The sequence below is a fragment of the Chrysemys picta genome, chromosome 1 (assembly GCF_011386835.1).
Source record: "Chrysemys picta bellii isolate R12L10 chromosome 1, ASM1138683v2, whole genome shotgun sequence".
NCBI lineage: Eukaryota > Metazoa > Chordata > Testudines > Emydidae > Chrysemys > Chrysemys picta.
Genome location: NC_088791.1, coordinates 186,214,963 through 186,240,076, shown reverse-complemented (window position 1 = coordinate 186,240,076; position 25,114 = coordinate 186,214,963). Strand labels below are relative to the sequence as shown.

General features: G+C 42.9%; 2 protein-coding genes across 11 annotated transcripts in view; one reads left to right on the top strand and one right to left on the bottom strand.

Annotated features, from left to right (window-relative positions):
* The first annotated feature begins 1 nt into the window (after position 1).
* On the top strand, positions 2-10,150 carry ATP5PF (ATP synthase peripheral stalk subunit F6). Of its 7 annotated transcripts, XM_065576455.1 has the most exons (5): positions 363-419; positions 1,211-1,243; positions 1,582-1,774; positions 5,897-6,021; positions 7,425-10,150. In XM_065576455.1, exons 3-5 carry the CDS (start codon positions 1,605-1,607, stop codon positions 7,451-7,453), a joined length of 324 nt encoding a protein of 107 aa, XP_065432527.1. In that variant the 5' UTR covers positions 363-419; positions 1,211-1,243; positions 1,582-1,604; the 3' UTR covers positions 7,454-10,150. The 7 variants fall into 7 exon arrangements, with proteins under 7 accessions (XP_005289344.1, XP_005289347.1, XP_005289348.1 ...); XM_005289287.5 differs by lacking the exons at positions 363-419; positions 1,211-1,243 and adding an exon at positions 2-136; XM_005289290.4 differs by lacking the exons at positions 363-419; positions 1,211-1,243 and adding an exon at positions 98-224.
* Positions 9,676-25,114, bottom strand: part of JAM2 (junctional adhesion molecule 2) — a 60,624-nt gene continuing 45,185 nt past the window's right edge. The window contains exons 5-11 of one of the 4 annotated variants that reach the window (XR_509079.4): positions 20,209-20,414; positions 18,639-18,741; positions 16,365-16,472; positions 14,563-14,578; positions 13,111-13,150; positions 12,478-12,623; positions 9,676-10,579 (exon numbers count right to left, since the gene is read on the bottom strand). Coding sequence is in view for 1 of the 4 variants with exons in the window: in XM_005289296.5 (XP_005289353.1) it covers positions 10,547-10,579; positions 13,111-13,150; positions 14,563-14,578; positions 16,365-16,472; positions 18,639-18,741; positions 20,209-20,414 (506 nt within the window). In the remaining 3 variants the exon portion in view is untranslated. Of the gene's footprint in view, positions 10,580-12,477; positions 12,624-12,966; positions 13,151-14,562; positions 14,579-16,364; positions 16,473-16,715; positions 16,848-18,638; positions 18,742-20,208; positions 20,415-25,114 lie in introns of all 4 variants that reach the window. The other 3 variants (XR_010594500.1, XM_005289296.5, XR_010594502.1) reach the window with 3 other exon arrangements.

The following is a 25,114-nucleotide window of genomic DNA, read 5'->3' as shown; positions in this document are numbered from 1 at the left end:
CTCCCGGCATCCCCCACGGCGCCACTTTCCACCTGCCAATCAGCGGGCGCAGGAGGCGGGACTTCGCTGAGACTTAACGGCCGGGTTAATGGCCTAGGTTTCTCTGGCTCGGAAGTAGATCTGCTCATTTCCGGTGGTGAGTGGTTAGCGGTGCTACTGCTGCTGGTGGCGGTGGCGGCTTGGGATTGTTATTGGGTCGGTCTGTCGGCGCGCGGCGGCTCTAGGTAGTTGTTTAACTGGCGGGGAGGGGCGCCATGTTACTCGCGGGGGCGGGGCAGGCACGCGAGGAGCGCGGTCCCCAGAGTTCTCTGCCACCGGGGCGGGCTTCCCAGGGTGCACCGCGCGCTGGGCTCGGTGCCGTGACCCCCGCAAGGTGACTGGAGCCGGAGCCAGGCAGAGGGACCCCGCCGCCGTCCCCTGTAACGCGCCGCGGCCGCCGCTGGGTCGGGGGGAGGGAGCTGCGGTCGGGCAGGGAGCGGCGGCCGCGGCGCCCCCCGTGCGGGGGAGCGGCGTTGGGGGGGGGGGGTGTTCGCGGCCCCTGTCGCTCCCCCGCCCGGCGCCGGGTCTGGCTGCTCGGGGACGAAAGTCCCTGTGGCCGGGCCACGGTCTCCGCGATGGGACGGGCTCGCCTCGGTCTCCGGCCCGGCCCTTCCCGGGGCTGCGCCACCCTGTGTCTCCCCGTCAGCCGCAGATCCCTCGCCCTGAGCGGGGCTGGCCTCGGCCTGCTCGTCCCCTCCGCCCCGTGGCCGCTCGGCTGCGTGGGCAAAGTAGCCGGGTCCGCGGGGTAACCCGGCTCGGCAACGGGTTTAAACAACCGGTTCGTGTCTAGTCAGGCAGCGCCCCACGGGGTAGTTACCTGTTGGGCTAAGTATAAAACTCCTTCTTCGGTGCTTTACCTGCCAACTCTGCCTTTTAACTTTGAGATTGTTGAGACTGTCATTGAAAATCTTTCCCTTTTATTACTAGTTCACTTACAAATAGAAACACAAAGCCTGGCTTGTGGTCATGTGAATATGATCCATGTAAATGTCAGTCAGTGTTGTCAGATTTTCTTAAAAGGTTCATTGTTGGTTTAAAGATCACACATTTCTGATTTAGTATTTTTATGAAAACAAATAATACTGATTTGCTAGCTTACTCTTCATCCCTGTTGTATTCTCACTGAACCCTACCTACTTTCTAATCAGCTTTATTTTTGTCTCTGAATTAGTATGCCCTGTGCCAAATGAATACTTAAATGCAGGTATCTTTGCTAAGCACTACAGATAAAAATATCCAGTTCATTTTTTTAGCGTTTTGTTTTGATATACTTTTTTATTCAGACAATTCATTTTAATGTGGAAGAAATATGAATCGTAGGTCAAATGACAGGATACATTCTAGCAAAAGTATATTTCTCAGATATAGCAAAATTGTCACTTTCATTTAAAAATGTTGGACTATTTCTTTCTCTTGGTGTTTCCCTGCATTTAATACTGTTGACATTTTTAACTGATCTACGTTTTTTTTTCTTTTTGCAAATGTAAAGTACAGAAAAAACGGCAAGAAACCACTAACTTAATGCTTTCTGTTTGTTTCTAGCTGAAACCCTCTGCGAGTTCATCATGATTCTCCAACAGCTATTCAGGTTTTCCTCCATTTTCCGCTCTGCCATCTCAATACACTTGCGTAGGAACATTGGCCTTTCTGCTATAGTGTTTAATAAGGCGAAGGAACTTGATCCAGTTCAGAAGCTCTTTATAGACAAGATCAGAGAATACAACATGAAGAGCCAGTAAGTTATTGGAATGCAATAAATGTAATTCAGTGTATTAAGTAAAAAAGATTAATATGAAACTTTTAGCAAACATTAATATGGGATTATTCCTCTTATAATTAGGTCTGTAGCTTCAGCATGGAAAGGCCCCAAGTACTAACCTAGCACAAATTCTAGTCAATGGTTCTTCCACTTCTGAAGCCCAGAGAAAGGTGGGCTAGGAAATAATTCCTTATTTTGCAACTGCACTCCCAGGTGTTAAAAGATGTATCTGTGCTTCATGGAGGAATGTTACAAAAATAAGCTTTCATGAAAGAAATTACACAAAGAAATGCAGTCCTTGAGGACTGACACTTGATACATAATTTGCAAGAAAAAATTATCTAGAACACCTCAATAAAAAGAAAGTTCAGACTTAAGTCTTTACTAGTTATTGTGTTTGTTATTACAGTTGACTTTGTCCATATTACTACTTTTATATAGCTGCATATGAGGGTAAGGTAGTATTGAACAGTAGCCATAAAACTTTGAGTGTTGGTTTAGTTATCCAAAATGTGAACAGATAACGGATACCTTTGCAAACATTCACTGCTTTTCCTTTTTTTTTTTTTTTTTACTGACCTCAAATAATTACATTTATTCTTTCCAAAAACAAAATGTAAGAATTGAATAAATTCATCTAGAAATAGTGGGCCATAAAATCATATAATATAAAAATAAAATTTTACATTTGAATATCAACATTTTGAGAGAATCTCTGATTTAAATGTCTCCAGTTACTCACCTATCAAGAAACTCTTTTATTCATTTGTTACTGTAGGAAGATTTTGCATTAACAAAAAATTATCTTTAAACAACAAATTCCAATTTCATTAGAAATATTTAGCAAAATAAAAGCTGTTTAATGGTGTAGGAGAAGCTCAGTATGTTTAAAGGAGGGCTGGTTGCGGTCAAGTTAAAGAGCTAACTAACTGGTTAGAATCTCACTGGCAATAGACTTTGGATTGTTTTTAGATTTAATAACATTTTCCTAGTCTGTGACCAAACCCATTCAATTTAATAAATGCTGGAATGCTAGCATTTTGTACAAAATCTCTCAAACTTATCAGTGTACTGATTCTGCTACTTCCGTAGTACATTCTAGAGCAGTGATTCCCAAACTTTTTGCTAAGGTGACCCACCAACTACTTCCGGCTTGGCTTGCCATCCAAGCCCCCTATCCAGCTCTCACTCCTTCAGCTCTGCCCCGATCTGCAGCCCCAGCTGGCCCCTTTCTCCCGGCAACTGGGCAAGGGCTAGGATTGCTACCAGGCTGCTGTCTGGATCCTGCTCTCATTTCACCTGGATTGTAGGCAGCAGCATGTGGAGGGGGATCCAGGCAGTTGCAATCTAGAGGAAGTGGCTGCAGCCAATGAGTGGATAGACAGCAGCCTGATAGTGATTGTGGCCTGGCGATGGGGGGAGAGGGGCTGGTTGGGGGCCAGGGTTGGAAGGTTGTTAGGAAAGGTCACGGTGCCTCCCATCCATCAAGGTTTGGGACCCACCGTTTGGGAACTGGTGTTCTGAAGTTACAATTTCATTTAAAACAGACTCTTGGCTCAAATATGTCAAACTCAGCTTGAAGACCTTTTTATTGCAGAATTGCTTAGTGAAACATTAGGAGAGAAATGTGGTGCAGAGTGGAAGTAAGCATCCATTTCACAGATTCGATTTTTCAAAAGAAAGATGATCATGGAGATACAAGTGAAAGAACATTGCTGCTGCACTCCTATTGTTAGCCCCTCCCAGCCAAAATATCAGTAGAAAAAAATGTCCAAACCACCCGTGTTTTTTTTTTCCCCTTGTGTCCTCTTTGGTGGTGGTGGTGGTGAAAAGAGAGGAATAAAAAAGAGCATATCTGTACAAAACTATCAGTTGTCTTAGCTTTGAGATGGGGAAAGGAAACTATTCTTTTAAAATAGAAATGCTTCCATATGGAGGATGTGTCATGCCGTAGGGGATTCTCTAGGGGTGGACTTAGAGAAATAACTAAAATGAGAAACCTGGGGGGTAGGGGGGGCACGAATAATATGATGGAGGAAGTTGTTCTTGGAGCATTAAGAGAAATTGTCCACAACTGATTTAGCTACAGTTGCTGTAGAGCTCTTAAAGCTGCAGTTGGCACCAGATAAGTATTGCATTAGGTAAATTTGTGTTCTTTTCATGTTTGTCTACTAAAATTAAAACTTAGGTGTAGCTACTCTTACTATCCCTGGGTAGTTTTTGATTCTTACTGGATTGAAGAGTTTTTTGCATTCGTTAAATCTTTTTCTAATGATTCTATCTGGAAATACTCTTGTGGTTTTAGACTGTAAACTGATCAGTGCAGCACCATTTCCTCATTCTCTTTACCACAGTGAGGACAGCATCTGCACTAAAGCAATAATTAAGGCCAGAATAAGGTTAATGGAATTCATTGCTATGGTTTGTATTAACACGATCACTAAATTTCATAGTATTGTTCTCCTAATGGTTTTTACATATAGGTGGGAAATTATCAAGTTTTGTAACATAAGGTATCAAATCTGTATTGAAGCTGGTGGAAAAGCTTCAATATTTCCATGTTTAGATGTCTAAAACATGACTTCAGGTTTCAGAGTGGTAGCTGTGTTACGAAAGCTTATGCCCAAATAAATTTGTTAGTCTCTAAGGTGCCACAAGTACTCCTCGTTGGTTTTGCTAAAACATGAATTGTTAGCTATGAAACACAGAACTTGTGGACAGAAAGTTGTAGAAATGTAACACTCATACGTGCAAACAGGCTTGTTCAGGACTCAGTTTTAAAGGATAACTGTCAGTAAATGTCAATTGCAGCTGACATACTGAAACAGACACAAAAATATAACAGTAACAGTCTGTGTGCCTGCAGGGATCTGGTGTCACTGGCCCCACTGTCAAAGATGCCCCCTGCAGCCTTGCTGTCAGTGCTACTTTAGCCCTACCCCCTCTAGTGTCCCACAACTGTAAAAATAAAAAGTTAATCTTAATTTTTTTTTTCAAAATTAGGCCTGGCAGAAGTCAATTATTTTTCTATCTACAAATAACTGTCCTTTTTTAGAAAATACAAAGGAATGAGTGAACTTGTTTCTTTAAGTAATCATTCTTTAGACTGGGATTTTCAAGGGGACTTAAGGGAGTTAGTCACCCAACTCTAGTTGAAAGTCACTGAAATTGGATTCCTAATACCTCTAAGCCCCTTTTAAAAGCTTAGAAAATAGTTCAGTTCCTTTTTAGCAGATCTTATTTTTGGTAAATATTATAAAATGATATTCTAATTGAGGGATTTTACTCCTATTTAAAATTATTATAACGTGAGTTCATGTGTAATGACTAAACTATATATCTTTAGTATGGTCACTATACATAAATCTTAAATCTGAGAGAGTTGGTATTACACTGGGGAAAAACATGGATTTTCAAATTGAGAAACTAGTTGTTGATTATAAGCATGTGTTTGTAACATAACACCTATAATTGATGCTTCACTTTGGTTATTAAACATTGTTTTCCATTAAGTCGTCTGTAGGGCTGCTCTTGTATGCAGTTTTGTAGACTAGGGAGTACATCCCTAATTGTCGTAAGTTACCTGTATTCTAGGCACTACTTCACCTCGTTCTACTGGTATTAATGTTCTTACTAAACAACTTGGTTTGAAGTTGATCTTCCCTTTCTGCAGATTAGCCTCAAAAATAACAGTAGCATGTTTCAAGGAAGTTTTGTCTAGGTACTTTAAAGGCTTAAGAACAGAATTATGCCTTGTTGCCAAGTCTCCATTCACAGCCATTTAGAAAAATGCAACTTGATAATTGGATTTTAGAATTTACACTGTTAAAGGAACACTGGCTAATATTTGTAGAAATATGCTTCTCATTTTTCCATTTTAAACACTCCTTTAGCATTTGTCTGATTTCAAATGCCGGAAGGGAAAAATTTACCCCTGGTACGCTCTCTACCTCTGGTTTTTCAAAATATTTAAATTGCTTTACTTATTTGGGGAGTGTAGAGCCATTTATCTTACTCTTTGATTAGGCCCTTAAATGATAAAATTGCTGTATAAAATGTTTAGAATCAAAATTTTCATTGGACATTTTCTGCCTTTAGGAAAGCTGGTGGTCCAGCTGATGTAGGCCCTGAATACCAGAAAAACATGGCTGAAGAAATTGCCAAAATTCAGCGGTTATATGGTGGGGGAGACCTGACCAAATTTCCAGACTTCAAATTTGAGGGTGAGTCTCCAGCCTTTATGTTAATTTATTCTTGCATCATAAGTGTGAAAGTGAAAGGATGAATAGTGGAATATAGAGCCTTTGTGACCAGTGACCTGGAGGTAAATCAGCCATGTGGTCCTGGGAGAGAACAGGACTCTGTTGCTCTTGGGGATGGTACATGTGCAGTCTGGTTGGCAAATAGGAACTTTGTGGCAGCAGCGTATGCTTAGTGTCACGTAAGGCTCCTGCAGCAATTGTTCCTGCTGTTGAGGACGTATTTGGCCACTCTGTCCATTCCTGAGACCTGAAATGAGCCTTGGTCAAGTGTACAGACAGTGTGTGCCTGCTGCCAGGTGACACAACATTGCTGTTTGTTAAGAGCTGTCATTTGATAATGTTGAGACTTGGGTGGTTTGGCACAGACATCTGCACGTTAATTAACTTCAGGGGATCATGGCTGTGAGGGTTCAGTCAGAAAATTCCACCAGAGAGGCGTTGTTAACTAGTGTCACACAACAGCTATTTTAAAGGATAAAAGTGAGTAGTGAAGTCACTGCCAAATCCACCAGAAGTCTTCTCTGTCATCTGCCATTAGTTGATCATCCCCATCCTCCATGGACTCTACAGTGATCTAAGGGAACAGGAAGATCAGAAATTCCTACATGAGGACTAGGTCCCTGTGCCTGGAATTTCATTCTGCCACTTACTGCATGGGGTGGACCCAGACTATTAATTATTTCAGGAGTTCCCCCTTAGCTACATGAGATACTGCTGTGAGAGTTGCTATTTTCTGAACTATCCCTTCCTCATACAGTCAAGTGAGTAACTTTCTTACCTGCTGACTAATTTTCTTAGTACAGACAAAGCAATCTAAATGTCTTTAGCATAAGGCAGTCTCTTCCAGTTTTGAGTCATTTAGGATTAATCTTCCCTTGCGGCTTAAATTATACTATATCATAATGTGGAGTCTTTTCTCCAGGAAAGAACTAATTTTTCTCATTCACCTAGTCTGTGTACTACTTTAAAGTCTCATATCTTAACTTTACTGCTCATTATGTTTTTTACGAGAGTCAATGGTAGGTAGCAAGATTTTTCTCTTGTTGCTGGTAAAACTGGTAGGACCCAATTAATGAACTAGTTGCAAGCTAGTTAACAGGTAAGTTACCTTAGCTGTAGGTAAACATCCTATGCATATAGGAGATATTGCATATTCATGAAGAAACTCTTTTAAAAAACTTGTGCTAAATGTCCCTTTGCTTCCCCCACCTCTTCATGGCATGTTTGCAAAATTAGCTGCAGATCACTAAAAGTAGTAAATGGGTCCATGGTTTATATTCTGCTAGAGCCTGAAGTTGATCTATGAGCTGTATTGGAACTTGAGCATCTTAACATGAAACTAATACGATATTTTTTCCTTCTAGAGCCCAACTTCGAAGAGTCTCAAAAATGATGTGGTTGGCGTCTGCATTCCAAGCACTAGTGTCATCTTTCTCATGGAGTTGTTAAATAGGCCAGCAGTTGTAATTTAATGTGGGGTTTCACTTTCAAATACTTGTTTGACTTCTGAACTCAATACAAGTACAACATGATTCTTGTGAACTGCCCTATTCATAAAATTCACTTTTGGAAATCAAATATAAAGTGCTCACTCAGTCTTTTACCCAGTGTTTAAACACTATTTACTGAGATGACATTTCAGTATCCAGATAAAACCAAATGACCACTTAGGTGCAAAATACAGTTAAAGTTAATGTTAATAGCTTTCCTGTTGAAAAGAACTGCGCTTCCCTAAATTTTAATCATGTCACTGAAATTTTATAATAATACAATAAAGCCTACAAGTATGGCATTATTGTATGCATGTGATCATTCCATGCTACATTATTGCAATAGTAACATTTTATTTAGACATATCCAGGAACTCAAACATTGCAGCTCATGCCACATATCCTCCAATTGTGCAAGGCCCATGAGCTGAAGTGGACTGACTTTTATATCATCTTGGTACACCAGTACATTCTTGCAGAGGCTATCTTGTTCTTCTAAATAAAAAACTTGAGGTTTTTGGGGAGAGTTAAGTACTAAAGTTTCTAGTCTGTTCCTGAAGACCCCATCAAAATATGAAAAAACTTATTCAAGTTCAGTCCTATCTACCAGAAACTCTAGCAGAGATTTGAACTACCTATCAATATTGCTCATTTTACTGCTGCTTATAGTACAGGGAGAAAAATGATCACATTAAATGCCATTCAGATAAGTCAGATCAATCCCAAGGAAACAAGACAAACTTTGAGCATTTTGCAATCTTGGTAACATCTCATTTTGGTATCGGGTGCAGATCCAATTCAACCCTTGGTAGGAACACAGGCCTTACACTATGATATATCAAAGGCAGTCAGTAAGGTCACAGTGTAGAGTTTCATCTTTACCTGCTATTACTCCAAAATGCAGAGTATTATACCTACCCTTTGCCCTCCTCTGTCACAGTAGTTTAATGATAGTTTTCCTATTGCTTTTTTATTTTGCTTATGTCAGCCCTGAAAAGTTTTCCTAAGATTAAGACTTTCTATAAAGTTTCACTCACATGCCCATAAAACTGCAATATTCTCGTTTATAGTACTGTTAGATGTATGCACTCTAAGCTAAGACTAAAAAGTAGGATTGCTCCTTTAAGTGAATTTCTCAGTATTTGGTGTGAATTCTTTTAAGAAATCTTAGCTTACGCCTGCCCCTGTAGCCCACTGTTTTTAGCAGCTACATTTGTATAGGGAAAGTTCACAATATTCTGCTCTTCAATCAATCCCTCTTGAGAATTATTGTATAATCTAAGCATTCATTTAAAATTTGTAGCTGGTTTTGTTAGACATGAGCTAATCAAACAAATATACAGACAGCCTGAATGATAGTTCACTAAATGAACTATTAATCCCCAGGGGATGAGAAACCGGGCATCGTAAATGTCAACGTCACTGCTCACTTTGAGCAAACATCCAGTTTCTGCTCCTCCTAGAATCCCAGACTGCCTATTTTGGTGCCAAAGAATCTAGCTCCTAAAGTTCTCACAGCTTCTCTGAAAAAAATTTGCATGTTGATCCAGATATCTGTAGTATATAAGAAGTGGGGACAGTGAAATAAATTGGCTGTAATATTAAAGCAGTTCAGGGCTACAGGTAGCACTTGTATTCATTTTCATCTTACTATCTCAAATAAAGCTCCTGTGGCATTTTTGCACTGCCAAACCAGCATTTGAAAGAACATACAGCACAGAGCATAAGTAACAAAACTAGATGCTGATTTATGACCAATTGAAGTCTGTGATAATCCAGCAAATGCTTATGGGCCATCCAAAATACAGATGCTTTCCTGCATTGAAACTGACTGTCAAAGTTTAACTAAGCAGACAAAGTGCATATTCCAGCTAAAGCATACTTGCTAAAACAAAAACATTTACCCTTCTAATTACCATGGCTGTCATTTTAGTTGAAATATGAGTAAAATTTTTGGAGCTAAAGGAACATGTAATTGAAGACAATATCAGGCAGAATGTTTCTTGCAAAGCAGACTGTTCAACACCACGAGTACCATATTTCAGCAACACATTAATCTAATGTTGACCACTAGACCATTAATCTAGTTACAGACCTCCAAAAGTAAGTTCACAGTAAACAGCCATCAGACACTAGGCATCATTTATTTGTAAAACTGAACTTTTAACAGAAAAATCAAGGCACTAATACTGCATCAGTTTTGCTGCACTGGTTTCCTTCACACATACAATCTTTAGCAAAGAAACTTTCACGGATCTTAAATATACTTCCTAGAAGGGAAAAAGCTACACACTTTAGCATTGGGATTTGAACATTTGATCTACAGCGGTGGTTTTCAACCTGAGGTCTGCAAACTATGTCTGAGATTTCTAAAGGAGGCCGGACTGCCATTTGAAATTTTGTAAAGATTGGCAAATGAAAAAAGATTGAAAAGCACTCCTCCACAGCAGAACACTGGAGGTTCTCTATTATAGAGAGGGTGAACCACAGTTAACAACTCAAGTTTATACTTGTACAGTATCAGAATTGTTCACTTGACTGCATGGTCTGACAGATTATTAGAAAAGTCATGGCACTAATAAAACTGAAAAATGGCAAAAGTTAGAGTCCTTCACATTGTCTTTTAGATGTAGACACTACAAAGCACTAGGTTTGAGTGGTCAAAAAACTTCTAACGCTAATCTGTAAAGATCATGAGCATGAATTTGCTTAGTAATGAGTCCCCTTGCTGTGTAGATACATAAACAGGATGAGAAGAAATCTACATACTACTATCCTTAAATTAGAGAAATAATGGTATTTTAACAATATGAACAGTTGTACAGTCCACGATTAGGTTTGTAACATCGGCTCCTAGACATTTCAATAAACTTTCTGCTTTCAGTGTATGCCATCTCAAAACAAATCCAAATATTTGCAGAAGAGTTAAAAAAAATCCCTTTAATATTTTGTATAACAAGTAGTCACTGTGTGTCTCTCAAAGAGGCTGAAATCTTCTAAATAACAAAGGACTTGGTGTGCTTGAAATCCTAAATGGAAAAAAAGAAAAGGGTAAGGTGACAAGTTATAGTTCAAATGCTTTCAGTATTCATTACACTTAAACATCTGTAGAACTTCACTTGTGTCTCCAGGTTGGCAAAAGAAGCAAACACCAAGCATACAGCAACAAAAAATGCTATGAAGTCTTAGTAATGAGACCAAACCCCTTCCCAGAGCAACAGAATAGTAGGCAGATAAACCTCTGGCTCATCAGTGAGCATACCATTTCAATTCCCTTTGAGGAGTGAAACCCACAAAACACATTTGTAAATGATATACCTACTACAGTTCAAAAAGTGTCCCAGTGGGACGAATTTAAGATCAAGGGGAAAAAGGTAAAACTGCTGTGTTTCTTTCCTTTTGAATACTCCAATTATAGCTGCAGTTGATGAATGCACCCCACAACTAGAGTTTACCAATATTTCAGTGAAGAGAGAGACAAAGCAAGAAATTTTCACCACCAAAAGAGGAAATCAAAAAACCACTGCTTAAGTTCCGTGGTGTTCAGATTTAAGGACAGAGGGTAGCTTTAATAGAGCACTTATGGTGGCCAGCTATAACCAATACTGACTGCCATCTGGTAGGTCCTGAGAGCAGCTGTTGCTATTTCATAGCTAGACCGATAGGTGGAGCATCACTCCCTGCATCAGTTTAACAGCAGAAGCTGCATTGGATCAATGAAATTTTTGGGGACCCCCCTCTATCATGAGTTGTGAGAATTAAAATTAGCTGGTGTTTTGGAGTTACCGCTGTTCTGGTCAGGCTTGTTGCATACTGATCCTAATCCTCCCCTATAGGAAGCTAGGGCCAGGCCCAAAGCCAGTCCTACTCTGCCACCTTGCAGCCTCCTCCCATTGCCCAGCTTCTTTGGTCCCCTCCTCAGGCCTAGGGAAGCAAACGGGAGGTACATAGCTCCATGCGTTGCCTCCAGCCAGAGATCCCAGCAGCTCAGGGAAGGGGCCACTGGAGCAAGGTTAAAGCAGAATATCCAGCCCTTCAGTGGGGTCAACTAATGCTGCAGTGTCTGAGATATCTGCTCTAGTTTTGGCACTATTGTTGAGGTACACTGAAGGGAACATAGTAATTGTGGGTTGGGTTTGAGTGAGGAAGGGAAGTAAATGGATGAAGTTGACAGAACAGGAAAGAGCTGAGACTGGGTGAATAGAAGGATGACGGGTGGGTGAGATGAGATGGGTAAATCAGGTGTGTGACTGAGTTTGTTGGGAGGATTTGAATAATGTAGGTGGTGGGGTGCTGTGGTTGCCCGATGTGTGAGAAACAGTTGTGAAATGAAAGAGGTAGAGCAGAGCAGTGTAAAATGTAGGTTTGAGGAGACAGGGACTGCTTCTGGGTGCATCTGTGTGGGGAAGGAAGTTGCATATGCTGGTGTTTGTAGTGAAGGTGGACTAGGAAGTGTTTGCAGGTGCTGTTGAGTTTTCTTGACATATGTTGCAAAGCTGAGCTAATATTACAGATCCAATGTTTCTCTAAGCAAACCTAGCCATTGGATCGTCTCTAGTGCATAGTATCTTCTCACTCTTTCATAGTGTGCACCATCTTGATTGTCTTGTGTACACCTCTTTCTCTCTCTCTCTCTCTCTCTCTCTCACACACACACACACACAGTTATGTAACATTGTGTGCCTAACTGCAGCAATTGCTTTACATGGAAAGTGATTTTAACTTTTTTTTTTTTTTTAATAAATTTTGATTTAGCAGGTAGATATAAGGAGGAGATAGAGCTGCCAGCACCCTGTGACTAGCCAGCTCTCAATAGACCAGCAGCAAGTGCTCTGTGGACCAGAGTTTGAGAACCTTTGCTCTAGTGTTCATTCCACTTGATGGCTAATGCCAGTAGCTTTATACAGTAAGGAGCTTGCTGCCTTACCCTCCAGTGCTGCCAGACAGGGTGTAGAGGAGAAGAGAGGCAATGCTTTAGGTTCCACCTTTCTGATCTGCTCTCTCTGCTTAAGGGGATGTGGGGGAGAGGGGATGGAAAAGGCTCCAAGGGGTCCCTTTCCCTTCCATACCACCCTGTAGCAAGAGGGAGAGAGTGGTAGAAACTGTGCTCATAGATCTCAAAGTTGAGCTTTGGAAGTCGATTGTTCCACACACAGGAAAAAAAAATTGGATCATTGGTCAAATGATGATTTTGTAATTTCTGGGATTATTATACCATGGTACACATGTAAAATATTTCAGCATGATATGGTAAGATAAGGCAAGGCAAAGATGGTTCCAATTCACATTATCTGTAGAGCATTAGACTTGATGCCATGTGTTTAATTAAAGCTGTAATTTTCCCTCATTTAATCCAAGTGTTTTCTTAGAAGCAAAACCATGAACTGTTCTTCAGCCAAAAAGTACTGAGACTAACCTCTGTTCTTTCAAAATATAGAAAATGTATAATCTTTATTCATTTCAGGGCCAATGAACTGGGCAGTCACAGGAAATGGAAGCTTAATTGGTTCATGGTGAGCAGCTCCCACAAATGCCCTAGCTGATTGATGAATACACTCACCTTTTCACTTGGGGTATATTTATAGTCAGAACTCTTCTTCCTGTTAGTGTGATAGACAAAGAAAGCAGATTAACTGTTTCATTTTTATCTGCTTGTACTTTAGTTCTTGGAGAAGCATACACAAATTTGCCCACTTTAGACACCATCCTGGTTTCATCTTCGCTCTTATCTTGTAAAAGACCAGAAACAATATCATGCAAGCAACAGGCACAGTAAATGGCTTTGCAAGGTATGCCAAAAAAGCATCTATACATAAAGGGAAGATTGAGTCTGTGGGGCTCACTGATTTTCAGGAGGTAAAGCAATGTTTTGCATGTGCTATTTGAAAGGCATTCCTATCTGACTAAAGCCAGATTACTTTATGAGAATATCTTGACCAAGTAAAGAAAGTTATCACCATTTCACAGCTCGCAATTAACAAGATCTGTACCAGATGTGTGAAAATACTATGTAATAGAAATAGCTCTTTCATAAAATTTCCTCCTCTCCAAAGGCACAGACAGCAACATTTTACATTAGGGGCATGTCCATTGTCTTCTGTCCATTACAATACCTGTGACGATTCCTTGGGGAGCTTTTAGACAACAAAATCCTTGCATCATGAACCACTGCCAAACTAGCTTCCCTGGCTTGTTGCCTTAAGGCTCCAAGATGTGATGCATATCTGGTTATGGCTCATATAGTGATGTATATTATATTCATGACCATCATAAAACAAGTATCAGAAAGTATTTTTAAGAAGTACTTGGCGATATCTTCTTTTAATAAGTTACTTGCTTTTTCCTGCCATTGTCCTCACTTGAGAATGTGAGTTATTAATGTTGAGCTTAGCTAGACAGAAGAAATGCCAGCCTCCACTTTAAGGACTCAATATTAGTCTCATATGTGAGCATGTATCTCAGCCTATCTTGTAAAATCAGCTTGCGTGTACTGTACGTACAGTTGCTGATTTCACAGAACTAGCACACTTCCATCTTTTAATGCAAGACTGAGGTGTATACTTTCATCCTGGCTGATGACCAGTTTCCAAAATGATCTGCAGACACAGATTTGGGTAAAATCTTCTACCTAGCTATTTTGCATTCACAACCAGGGAGTTGGCCAAGCAAGATTTATGTCTGCGGCTGAATTAGGAGTTTGAATGATAACCAAAAGGGGGAGGGGACACAGCCATCTGAAAATTTACCTCTGTTTATTTAACAAAAGTATTGGTTGGTTCATTTATTACTAGTGGCTTGGTGTTAGTATGCAGCTTAGTAAGCATAGTGAGAAAACCCAGCCACCAAAGTAGCAGCCTAAAGAATATTTCAGAACAGGTTATCAAAAATAAGGTTAAGGACACAAAACACCCCCCATGTATAATAATGATGTGGAAAGCCCTACACAAGAATCACCTTTCTTACATCATCAGAAGCACAAATGAAATTAACTACCCAAAAGTGATATACTTACTGAGAAGAGCTTTCTTCTGGAAAAGTAAAAGAAAAAACATATTTAGCACACAGTGATTTCCCTGGCTAATAAACATCCTTTGAAATATCTCCTGTGGATAACATTTAACTCTTGTCCTTCCTCATCCCTTTAATTTCTGACAGTAGCATCTGAACTATGTTTCTCACTGGAGGATGAACAAGTGATTCCCCTGACAGCAGTCTGTCTGGATAAGCCAGCAGGAAAGCTGCCCAAGCCCCCTCTCCTCTGGAGTTAATAGTCTACTTCTGAAAGCGTTCAGCTACCTGCTCTCGTGAAACTGCTCTCACATCAATCTTCCGCCCCTGCTCCCCCCTACACCCCAAAAAGCTGTGTGTCCTCTTTCAGACACATCCTGAAACATTCTTCTGCATCACTGCCTGTTCACTGTATTAGATTCTATGGCCCCTATTGTAAATACCCTGGGGAAGTTGCCCAGCTCTTATGAAATTTAATGAAAGCATCAGTTTTCCTGACATGTACTTTCATTATGGTCCAGCAGATGGAGCCAGCAAGTCCATTTCCACTAGGATGCAAGTTTCAGTACTGCTTACATCTTAGATTAAAAATGACTGTTTACATTGTTTCTTTTTACTGGAACAGATTTTAGAAACCAATAATGTCACTTTAATGTACATATGCACACACACATATTTGATATGTGTGCGTGAGTATTCTATCATATAACACATCGGTGTAATTTTGTTGCTCTTCTTTTATGTCATTTGGTACCCTGCTAAATAAATGGGAACACTTGTGGTAGCAAGGTACTAAACAAGAGTAAACATGTTAGAATTCTGGCCAGAAATAAATTTATACCTAATGTCTTTCAGGTAGTTTTTGGTTTTTCTCATATCCACAATGTTCGTCACTAGCCCTGTTATGACACACTTTGGGGAAGAAATTTGTAACTTCTTTCATCAGCTAGACTTTGTACCCAAGCAGTTACTTATCCCGGGCTCTGCCTCCCCTGAGCTTAGAGTTCATTTTCTTCAAGGTACCTGTCAGTGACTGGGTGAGCTAGCAATTCTCAGACTCAGTTCATGAACATTTGTGGAAAATAGAACTGTGGGCAAGAGAAAATATTTAACCTTTTTTCTAATATTTTCAAAATTATCTTAACTTTGCATAAAAAAGAAGTCCGTGGAGCTTACTTAGGATTTGCCTAAATTCCCTTTCAGCAGTAATTTGTGACTAGCCTGCCATTTCTATCTCATTTTCTATTGCAAAAAGTAAACTGGGTATGAATAAAAGGAGCAGGCAGAACAAATAACTATGGGTCAGATCCTACATTTATTGAAGACAGATGCAATACTTCCATTGGCTTCAATAGTGCAGAATCAGACCTTACATGAAAAAGGAGTATACTCTACACCAGTGTTTCCCAAACTTGGGACGCCGCTTGTGTAGGGAAAGCCCCTGGAGGGCCGGGCCGGTTTGTTTACCTGCCGTGTCCGCAGGTCCGGCCGATCGTGGCTCCCACTGGCCACGGTTCGCTGCTCCAGGGCAATGGGAGCTGCAGGAAGTGGTGGCCAGTACGTCCCTCGGCCCGTGCCGCTTCCAGCAGCTCCCATTGGCCTGGAGCAGCGATCCGCGGCCAGTGGGAGCTGCGATCGGCCGGACCTGTGGATGTGGCAGATAAACAAACCGGCCCGGCCCGCCAGGGGCTTTCCCTACACAAGCGGCGACCCCAGTTTGGGAAACACTGCTCTACATAGTAGAAATATTTAGTCATAGCAAGTTTCCTGATGTCTATGAGGAAGGCAAGATTTAAGTTGACTTACTTGAAAAGTAACCTTTTTTTTGTGCATAAAATACCCCAAGGCCACATAATGCCATTACCAGAGCCACAACTACTACAGCAGCTATGATTCCGCTTATATTAAGGTCATCTATAAATGAAAACAAAATAAATCCAGTGTTAAAAAACCCCAAAAACAAAAACTTGCCATTGTAACAGTTTTCCACTATAAAAATTCCAGAGAGCAGTGGCAATGATAACTATAGAATGCAATATGTAAATGACTCTGACATGTAAGTTGCTAGCAACCAGAAAGAAGTGAATGGAATAAACATTTTGAGAACCTACTACCCACCAAATAATACCCTTGTTAGCACAAGGCTTTTTAACACACCTCAAATTCTTAATATGATCCAAAAAGTCAAAAACTGGATAGAGACAAGGGGGTATTTTCTCATCTAGATGAGTGCCTAACCCCTGGCATCATTCAAGTTACACATGTCAAAGGGAGAATATATCCTGAAGCCTGTAAATGGAAACAGCTGTTAGAGAAGATTTGTTTTAAGTTAGTTTGATTAAAATAGTAGTAATGTAACAGCTGATGAAATTGTTGACACAGAATTATATTTGTGGCACCAAGAATTTTCATGCTGTTGAATCATATGTATAACTTAATGGCTTCTGACGTGAATGGAAGTGAGGGTTTTTAAAAACTAAACCACCAAGGCCAAAGTATTCAAACCTGGGTGCCTAAAATTAGACTTCTTAATCCAGATTTGGGCACCTAAATTAGAAGTGGCCTGATTTTTCTGTGGTGATGAGCAATCCCCATTCCCATTATAATCAACGAGAGCTGTAAGTGTGCACCTCGTGGGGGGAGAGATTAGGCCACTTCTATTTAGATGTCCAAATACATATTTGGTTGCCTAACTACAGGCACACAGATTTGAAAACATTGGTCCAAAAAACTTCTTATGTGTGTCGATAAGTACCAATTTATGACTTGGATTAATGTTTCCCAAGTAGAGGAATTCTGCCTTGATAGCATGTAGTTACTCAAATACAACATGAATGCATTAAAAGGCCTGATCCAAAGTCTTTCTATGGACTTCAGCAGGCTTTGAACCAGGTCCTGAGAGAGTAAGAAATATTAGAGCACTGTTTAAAAGGTCACTGCCAAGGTATTTTGTAGAATCCATCCATTAGAAGCATTTTCCCCTTCACTCTTGATTAAAACCTTTTAGAAGCTTGAAATATTTCCTTACCAACTTCTCTCCATCACTTGTGCATGCACTGCTGTGGGATTTTGCAGAGCTACTCAAGAGTGCTGGACTGCTGGAATATATTTTTTTTCTTTAGGGAAAAAAATTACGGATGGACTTGTTCACAAAACAAATTCTATATCTAACAAGTTACACGAATGTTGCAAACAGATAAGGAGCAGAAAGCAAAACAAACATTAGGCCTATCAAACTGGACAGTGTCCCTCTAACCAGATATAAATGTCACATTTATTACTGTTTTTCCAGATAAGAAAATGAAGATCAGAAATAGTTTTCTGAGTTGCTGCATTAAAGTCCCACATGAAATTGACTCAAGGAAAATATCTGTGAAACAAGACTTGCAGATCATACTTTACAGCCTCCACAAAAAGTTCTGAAATATTAATATCTTATGTGTATATCAGGGGTAGGCAGCCTATGGCACACGTGCCGAAGGTGGCACACGAGCTGGCTTTCAGTGGCACTCACACTGCCCGGTCCTGGCCACCGGGCCGAGAGGCTCTGCATTTTAATTTAATTTTAAATGAAGCTTCTTAAACATTTTAAAAACCTTATTTACTTTACATACAATAGTTTAGTTATATATTATAGACTTATAGAAAGAGACCTTCTAAAAATGTTAAAATGTATGACTGGCACGTGAAACCTTAAATTAAAGTGAATAAATGAAGACTCGGCACAGCACTTCCGAAAGGTTGCCAACCCCTGGTGTATACTATTGTTCAGTGGAGTTTAATGCATAGTAATCTTCTGAAAGCTGGACATTTGATCATTCTAAAGCACTCCGAGCTAAGCAACCTTATGTAAGATACAGTAATCTCTACTGCTTCTTTTTAGAAGAGGAGTGACTTAAGCAACCAAAATGTCTACATAAATAGCATTCATAACAAACATGTAATTGCATTTGATTCCAGCACACTGGGGGAGGAATAAGATAGTATAATTTTAACCTAGTCTTAGTTTCTTACATGTGCTGTGCAATAAAGTCATTTTCATCTACAGATTTTTTTGCCTTATTTGCTTTTGACACTTACCAACTTGCATTCGCTTCACAGAGCATTTTTGAGGAAGTCCAATTCCATTAGAGGCTTCACAGTAATACTCTCCAGTGTCCTTCTTTGAAACTGTGTTAAATAGCTGTTAAATTTTAAAAAGAGTCACCAATTAAGCTGAGTGAAATTTACAATTTCCATCACATGGAAATTCTGACATTTTTGTTTTTGTCCCAAATTTGGATGAAAAGATGAAATTTAACAAAAGAGAAATTCCAAAAAATTTTGATTCAGAAACATTGTTTCAACATTTTTTTTAATCAAAACAAAACATTTCAACATTTCTGAAACTGAAATGTTTCATTTTGTTTCATTGAATTTGACCCCAAATTAAATATTTTATTTTGATTTTCGTGGTGGAAAACTTAATTTGAAAAAATTTGAAAAGCAAACTCAAAATTTCCCTGTGGAAAATTTCAATTTTGTGGAAACTGCATTTCTGTTAGAAAATCATTCAGATAAAAAATTCCCAACCAGCTCTAGTTATCAAATACTATCACCATGTGATTTAAAGTTAGGAGGTTGGTGGATGAGGGACACTGCACTGATACCATTTAGACAATTAGTTCTTTGAACTATGGGTTATTTTTTCTTTTTTTACAAAATGAAGTATGATGAAACAAATGACTATTTCACATAAACAACAAGAAAGGGAGAGGTGGGGACTTTCCCAAACTCATCAAACTCAGTGGGTGTCTTTCCATTGACTTCAGTGGGCTTTGAAATTAGGCTCGCTCTCAGAACCACAACTATGCATCAAGGCCAAGATTTTCAGAGGTGACTAGTGATTTTGGGTGCTCAGTTTGACACACCTTAAAGGGGTGGGATTTTAAGAGTGCACTGATCATTCACCTTCTGAAAATCAGACTCCTCTAAGGTATCTGACTTTGATCGTTCATAAAAGTGAGGTGCCCAAAATTACTATTCACTTTGGAAAGTCTTGGACTAAAATTTATCATTAATAATAATTGAAAAGCATCCATGGAAGTCTCTTCAAAAGAGGTGTATAGTTCTGGAAAAGATGCCTATGCTGATTTGGGACCTGGTTCCTGCTCCCAGTTTTTACTGGTGCAGGAATGGGACTTCTAAGTATATCTGGAAAGTTACTTTTACATTTCCTAAACATCTGTTTCTCTGATGTTGCCCTCTATGCTTGGTAATAACTCCCCATGGAAGTTTGTAAAGATGCTCACTTTATCCTCTTTTAAATCCCTCCTTAAAATACTCAGTACTGTGATGCCTGATCTGGCACTGGTTACACACGTGGCAAGCTGTAACATCTGTTTATTTTGCAAAAATCTGCTAAATTATTTTACCTCCTCCTTTCACTCCACTCCCACCCAGTTTGTGTATTTCATCCACTTGTTGTATCCTGTCTGACATGTAGGTTGTGAGCTCTCTGGGGCATGGACTTTCTTTTGTTTGTTTCTCATCTGCACAATGCCTAGCACAATGGGGCCCTGATCCTTGGTCATAGTGTAACATGAATAATACATTTAGTTTTCTTTCAGACTCAAAAGTCAAAAGAAAGAGTTGGATAAGATGATCTTACCAATGTTCCAGTCTTTTTATTCATGGTGTAAGAAATGTTTCCTATTTTAGCACTGCCTGTTCCTGTATTTTCCAGTAAAGCAACACCATTCCTATACCACTTGTACTCAGAAGCAGGAGACCCTTCATTTTCTTTACAACTCAGTTGTACTACTGTTCCACTCATCGCTGAGCTGGGCACTTCACACGATGGAGCTGCCGAGGCCACTGAACAATGAAAAAAGACGGTTACTCACCGTTGTAACTGTTGTTCTTCGAGATGTGTTGCTCATATCCATTCCATTAGGTGTGTGCGCGCCGCGTGCACGATCGTCGGAAGATTTTTACCCTAGCAACACCGGCGGGTCGGCTGTGGAGCCCCCTAGAGTGGCGCCTTCATGGCGCTGAATATATACCCCAGCCGACCCGGCGCCCCCTCAGTTCCTTCTTGCCGGCTACTCCGACAGTGGGGACGGAGGGCGGGTTTGGAATGGATATGAGCAACACATCTCGAAGAACAACAGTTACAACGGTGAGTAACCGTCTTTTCTTCTTCGAGTGCTTGCTCATATCCATTCCATTAGGTGATTCCCAAGCCCAACTTAGGTGGTGGGGTCGGAGTGAGACATTGCTGTGTGCAAAACCGCTGATCCGAAGGCAGCATCGTCCCTGGACTGCTGCACTAGTGCATAGTGTTCTGTAAACGTGTGGACTGACGACCAAACCGCAGCTCTACAAATGTCCTGGATCGGAACTTGCGCCAGGAAAGCCGTCGAGGAAGCTTGGGCCCTCGTGGAGTGAGCGGTGAGGTGTGGTGCTGAGACACCTGCCAGGTCGTAGCAAGTCCGGATGCAAGACGTAATCCAGGAGGATAGGCGTTGTGATGAGACCGGTGAGCCTTTCATTCGGTCGGCCACTGCAACGAAGAGTTGCGTCGTCTTTCTAAAGTGCCTTGTGCGGTCAATATAGAAGGCCAGGGCCCTGCGTACGTCCAGAGAATGCAAACGTTGATCCTGGCGAGTAGCATGTGGTTTAGGGTGAAAGACCGGGAGAAATATATCCTGGTTGATATGAAATGGAGAAACCACCTTAGGGAGAAAGGCAGGATGTGGGCGGAGCTGCACTTTATCCTTATGGAAAACTGTGTAAGGGGGCTCGGATGTAAGCGCCCTGAGTTCGGAAACGCGCCTTGCTGAGGTGATGGCTACGAGGAAGGCTGTCTTCCAGGATAGGTACAAAAGTGAACAGGTGGCCAGTGGCTCGAAAGGATGACCTGTGAGCTTGGAAAGAACCAGGTTGAGGTCCCACGTCGGAACGGGCTGACGTTGTTGTGGGTACATCCGGTCTAAGCCCTTGAGGAATCTAACGACCATCGGGTTAGAGAATACCGAGGACGCGAGTTCCCCTGGATGAAAGGCCGATATAGCGGCCAGGTGAACTCTAATTGAAGATATCGCCAACCCTTGCTGTTTTAGGGAGAGGAGATATTCCAAAATGAGAGGGATAGGTGCGTGCAACGGGGACGTGGCTCGCTGTTCGCACCAACAGGAGAATCGCTTCCACTTGGCCAAGTAAGTGGTCCGTGTTGAGGGCTTCCTACTGCTCAGCAGAATCTGTTGGACAGAGTGTGAACACTGTTGCTCTGCCTGGGTGAACCATGGAGCAGCCACGCCGTGAGGTGGAGTGATTGCAGGTCGGGGTGACGCAGCCGGCCGTGGTTCTGCGTGATGAGATCCGGATACAACGGAAGCGGGATCGGTGTCTGAACCGAGAGTTCCAACAGCGTGGTGTACCAATGTTGTCTCGGCCACGCTGGAGCGACCAGAATTACCTGTGCCTGGTCTCTGCGCAATTTGAGCAGTACCTTGTGGACCAGAGGAAACGGAGGGAAGGCGTAAAACAGGTGGTCTTTCCAGGGAAGGAGAAACGCATCCGAGAGGGAGCCCGGAGCTCGACCTTGCAGGGAGCAGAACAGGTGGCACTTCCTGTTGTCTCGGGATGCAAACAGGTCTATCTGGGGAAACCCCCACCTCTGGAAGATGGAATGTATGATGTCTGGACGGATAGACCACTCGTGCGTCTGGAAGGACCTGCTGAGTCGATCCGCTAGAGTGTTCTGAACTCCAGGGAGGAACGATGCCGTGAGATGGATTGAGTGGGCGATGCAGAAGTCCCACAGGCGAATGGCCTCGTGGCATAGAATTGACGAGCGTGCCCCTCCTTGCTTGTTGATGTAGAACATGGCCGTGGTGTTGTCGATGAGAACTAACACACAGCGACCACGTAGGAGGTTGAGAAATGCCTGACACGCCAGGCGCACCGCCATCAGTTCCCGAACATTGATGTGTAGGGCTAGCTGGGGTGCAGTCCACAGGCCCTGGGTATGGTGTTCGTTGAGATGGGCGCCCCAACCCAGGGATGAAGCGTCTGTGACCAGGTGCAGAGAGGGTTGTGGGGCGTGAAACGGCATCCCTTCGCAAACCACATTGTGATCTAGCCACCATGTGAGGGAGGTCAGGACCGAATTCGGGATTGTGACCACCATATTCAGGCTGTCCCGATGTGGGCGGTATATTGATGACACCCAGGTCTGTAGTGGGCGAAGCCGAAGTCTGGCATGCCTGGTTACGTACGTGCAGGAAGCCATGTGACCCAGCAGGGTAAGGCACGACCTCACCGTGGTAGTTGGGAAGGCCTTGAGTCCTTGAATGAGGCTCGTGATGGTGCCAAAGCGGTTGTCTGGCAGGATGGCTTGTGCACGTCTGGAGTCTAGAACCGCACCGATGAATTCTATTCTCTGGGTAGGTTCTAGAGTGGATTTGTCCTTGTTGAGTAGGATACCCAACCTGTTGAATGTGTGCACTATTATGTGGACGTGATCGCGAACTTGTTCTTTGGTGCGACCGCGTACCAGCCAGTCGTCTAGGTACGGGAACACCTGTATCCCTTGCCGACGAAGGTACGCTGCCACGACAGCCATACATTTCGTGAACACCCGTGGGGCCGAGGATAGGCCGAAGGGAAGGACTGCAAATTGGTAGTGCACCCTGTTTACCACGAATCGCAGGAAGCGTCTGTGAGGCGTGTAAATAGCAATGTGAAAGTATGCATCTTTCATGTCGAGGGCGGCGAACCAGTCTCCAGGATCGAGGGAAGGGATAATGGCCCCCAGAGAGACCATGCGGAACTTCAACTTTACTACGAATTTGTTGAGTCCGCGCAGGTCCAATATGGGTCGCAGACCTCCTTTGGACTTGGGAATGAGGAAGTAACGGGAATAGAATCCCCTGCCCCTTAATTCCACTGGAACCTCCTCTATGGCCCCCATAGCGAGGAGCGTAGAAACTTCCTGTATAAGAAGTTGCTCGTGAGAAGGGTCCCTGAAGAGGGACGGGGAAGGGGGGGAGGAGGGGGGAAAATGAAGAAAACTGGATAGCGTATCCCCTCTCCACCGTGCGGAGGACCCAACGGTCCGAAGTTATAAGGGACCAAGCACGGTGGAAGTGGGAGAGGCGATCCCGAAAGGAGGGGGCTGGATCCTGGGGGATGACTGGGGCGCCGTCCTCGACCGCACCTTCAAAAGTTCTGCCTGGGGCCTGAAGGTGGTCTAGGTGGCCCCTGGTTCTGGCCGGGTTGAGGGCCGGTCCACCTTCTTCTACCACCTCGCCCTCGCCTCCGGGCCGAGTCCTGTCTCTGACGAGGCGGGGGGGGGTAGAAGCGCTGAGGCTGCGGCCTAAATGGCCTGCGCTGGGGGCCCACAACATGCATCCCCAGGGAGCGCATGATTGTTCTCGAGTCCTTGAGGCTCTGCAGGCGAGAGTCCGTCTTATCTGAGAACAATCCATGACCCTCAAAAGGCAGATCTTGTAGGGTTTGCTGCAGCTCCGGAGGCAAACCCGAAACCTGAAGCCAGGAGATCCTGCGCATAGCGATACCCGAAGCCAGGGTCCTCGCCGCTGAGTCTGCAATGTCCAAGGAGGCCTGCAAGGAGGTCCGAGCCACCTTCTTGCCCTCCTCTACCATGGCTCCAAACTCTTCCCTGGACTCTTGGGGAATCAACTCCTTAAACTTCCCCATAGAGTTCCAGGAGTTGAAATTGTAGCGGCTCAGTAGCGCCTGTTGGTTCGCCGCTCTAAGTTGTAGCCCTCCGGCTGAGTAAACCTTACGGCCAAACAGATCGAGCCGCTTAGCCTCTTTTGATTTAGGCGCTGCAGCCTGCTGGCCGTGGCGCTCTCGTGCATTCACTGATTCTACCACCAGTGAACACGGTTGGGGGTGGGTATACAAGTACCCATAGTCCTTAGACGGGACAAAGTATTTTCTTTCCACCCCTCTCGCTGTGGGTGGAATGGAGGCAGGAGTTTGCCATATCGTATCCGCATTCGTTTGGATCGTGCGGATCAGAGGTAACGCCACCCTCGATGGGGCATCTGCTCCAAGGATATTCACGATCGGGTCGTGCACCTCCACTATCTCCTCCGCCTGCAGGTCCATATTACGGGCCATCCTACGCAGGAGATCCTGGTGAGCCCGAAGATCTATCGGAGGGGGACCCGTACAAGAAGTGCCCGCCACTGCCTCATCCGGAGAGGAGGAAGAGGATGCCTCCGGTGGCACTGGATCCAAGGGGGGGTCCTGATCCCCCTGCTCTTGGGCCGGGGCATCACCTGCACTTGGGTCCATGGTGTCAGGTGGCGTGGACACGGAAGCCTCCATGCCTCCTGGCGGAGGCCGAGAGATGGTGGATTCTGGGGCCCTTCTGACCGAGTGACCCGAGCGAGAGGTCGATGGTATTGGAGCCCCTTGCTCCTGGTGGTACGCCCACGGGGTCCAAAACGACCAGTGAGATGGTCCATGAGAGTGGTCCTCTGCCATCTCCTGCCAATGGCCCAAGTTTCGTTCCTCGGCTTGCCCTTGAGGGGGGTATG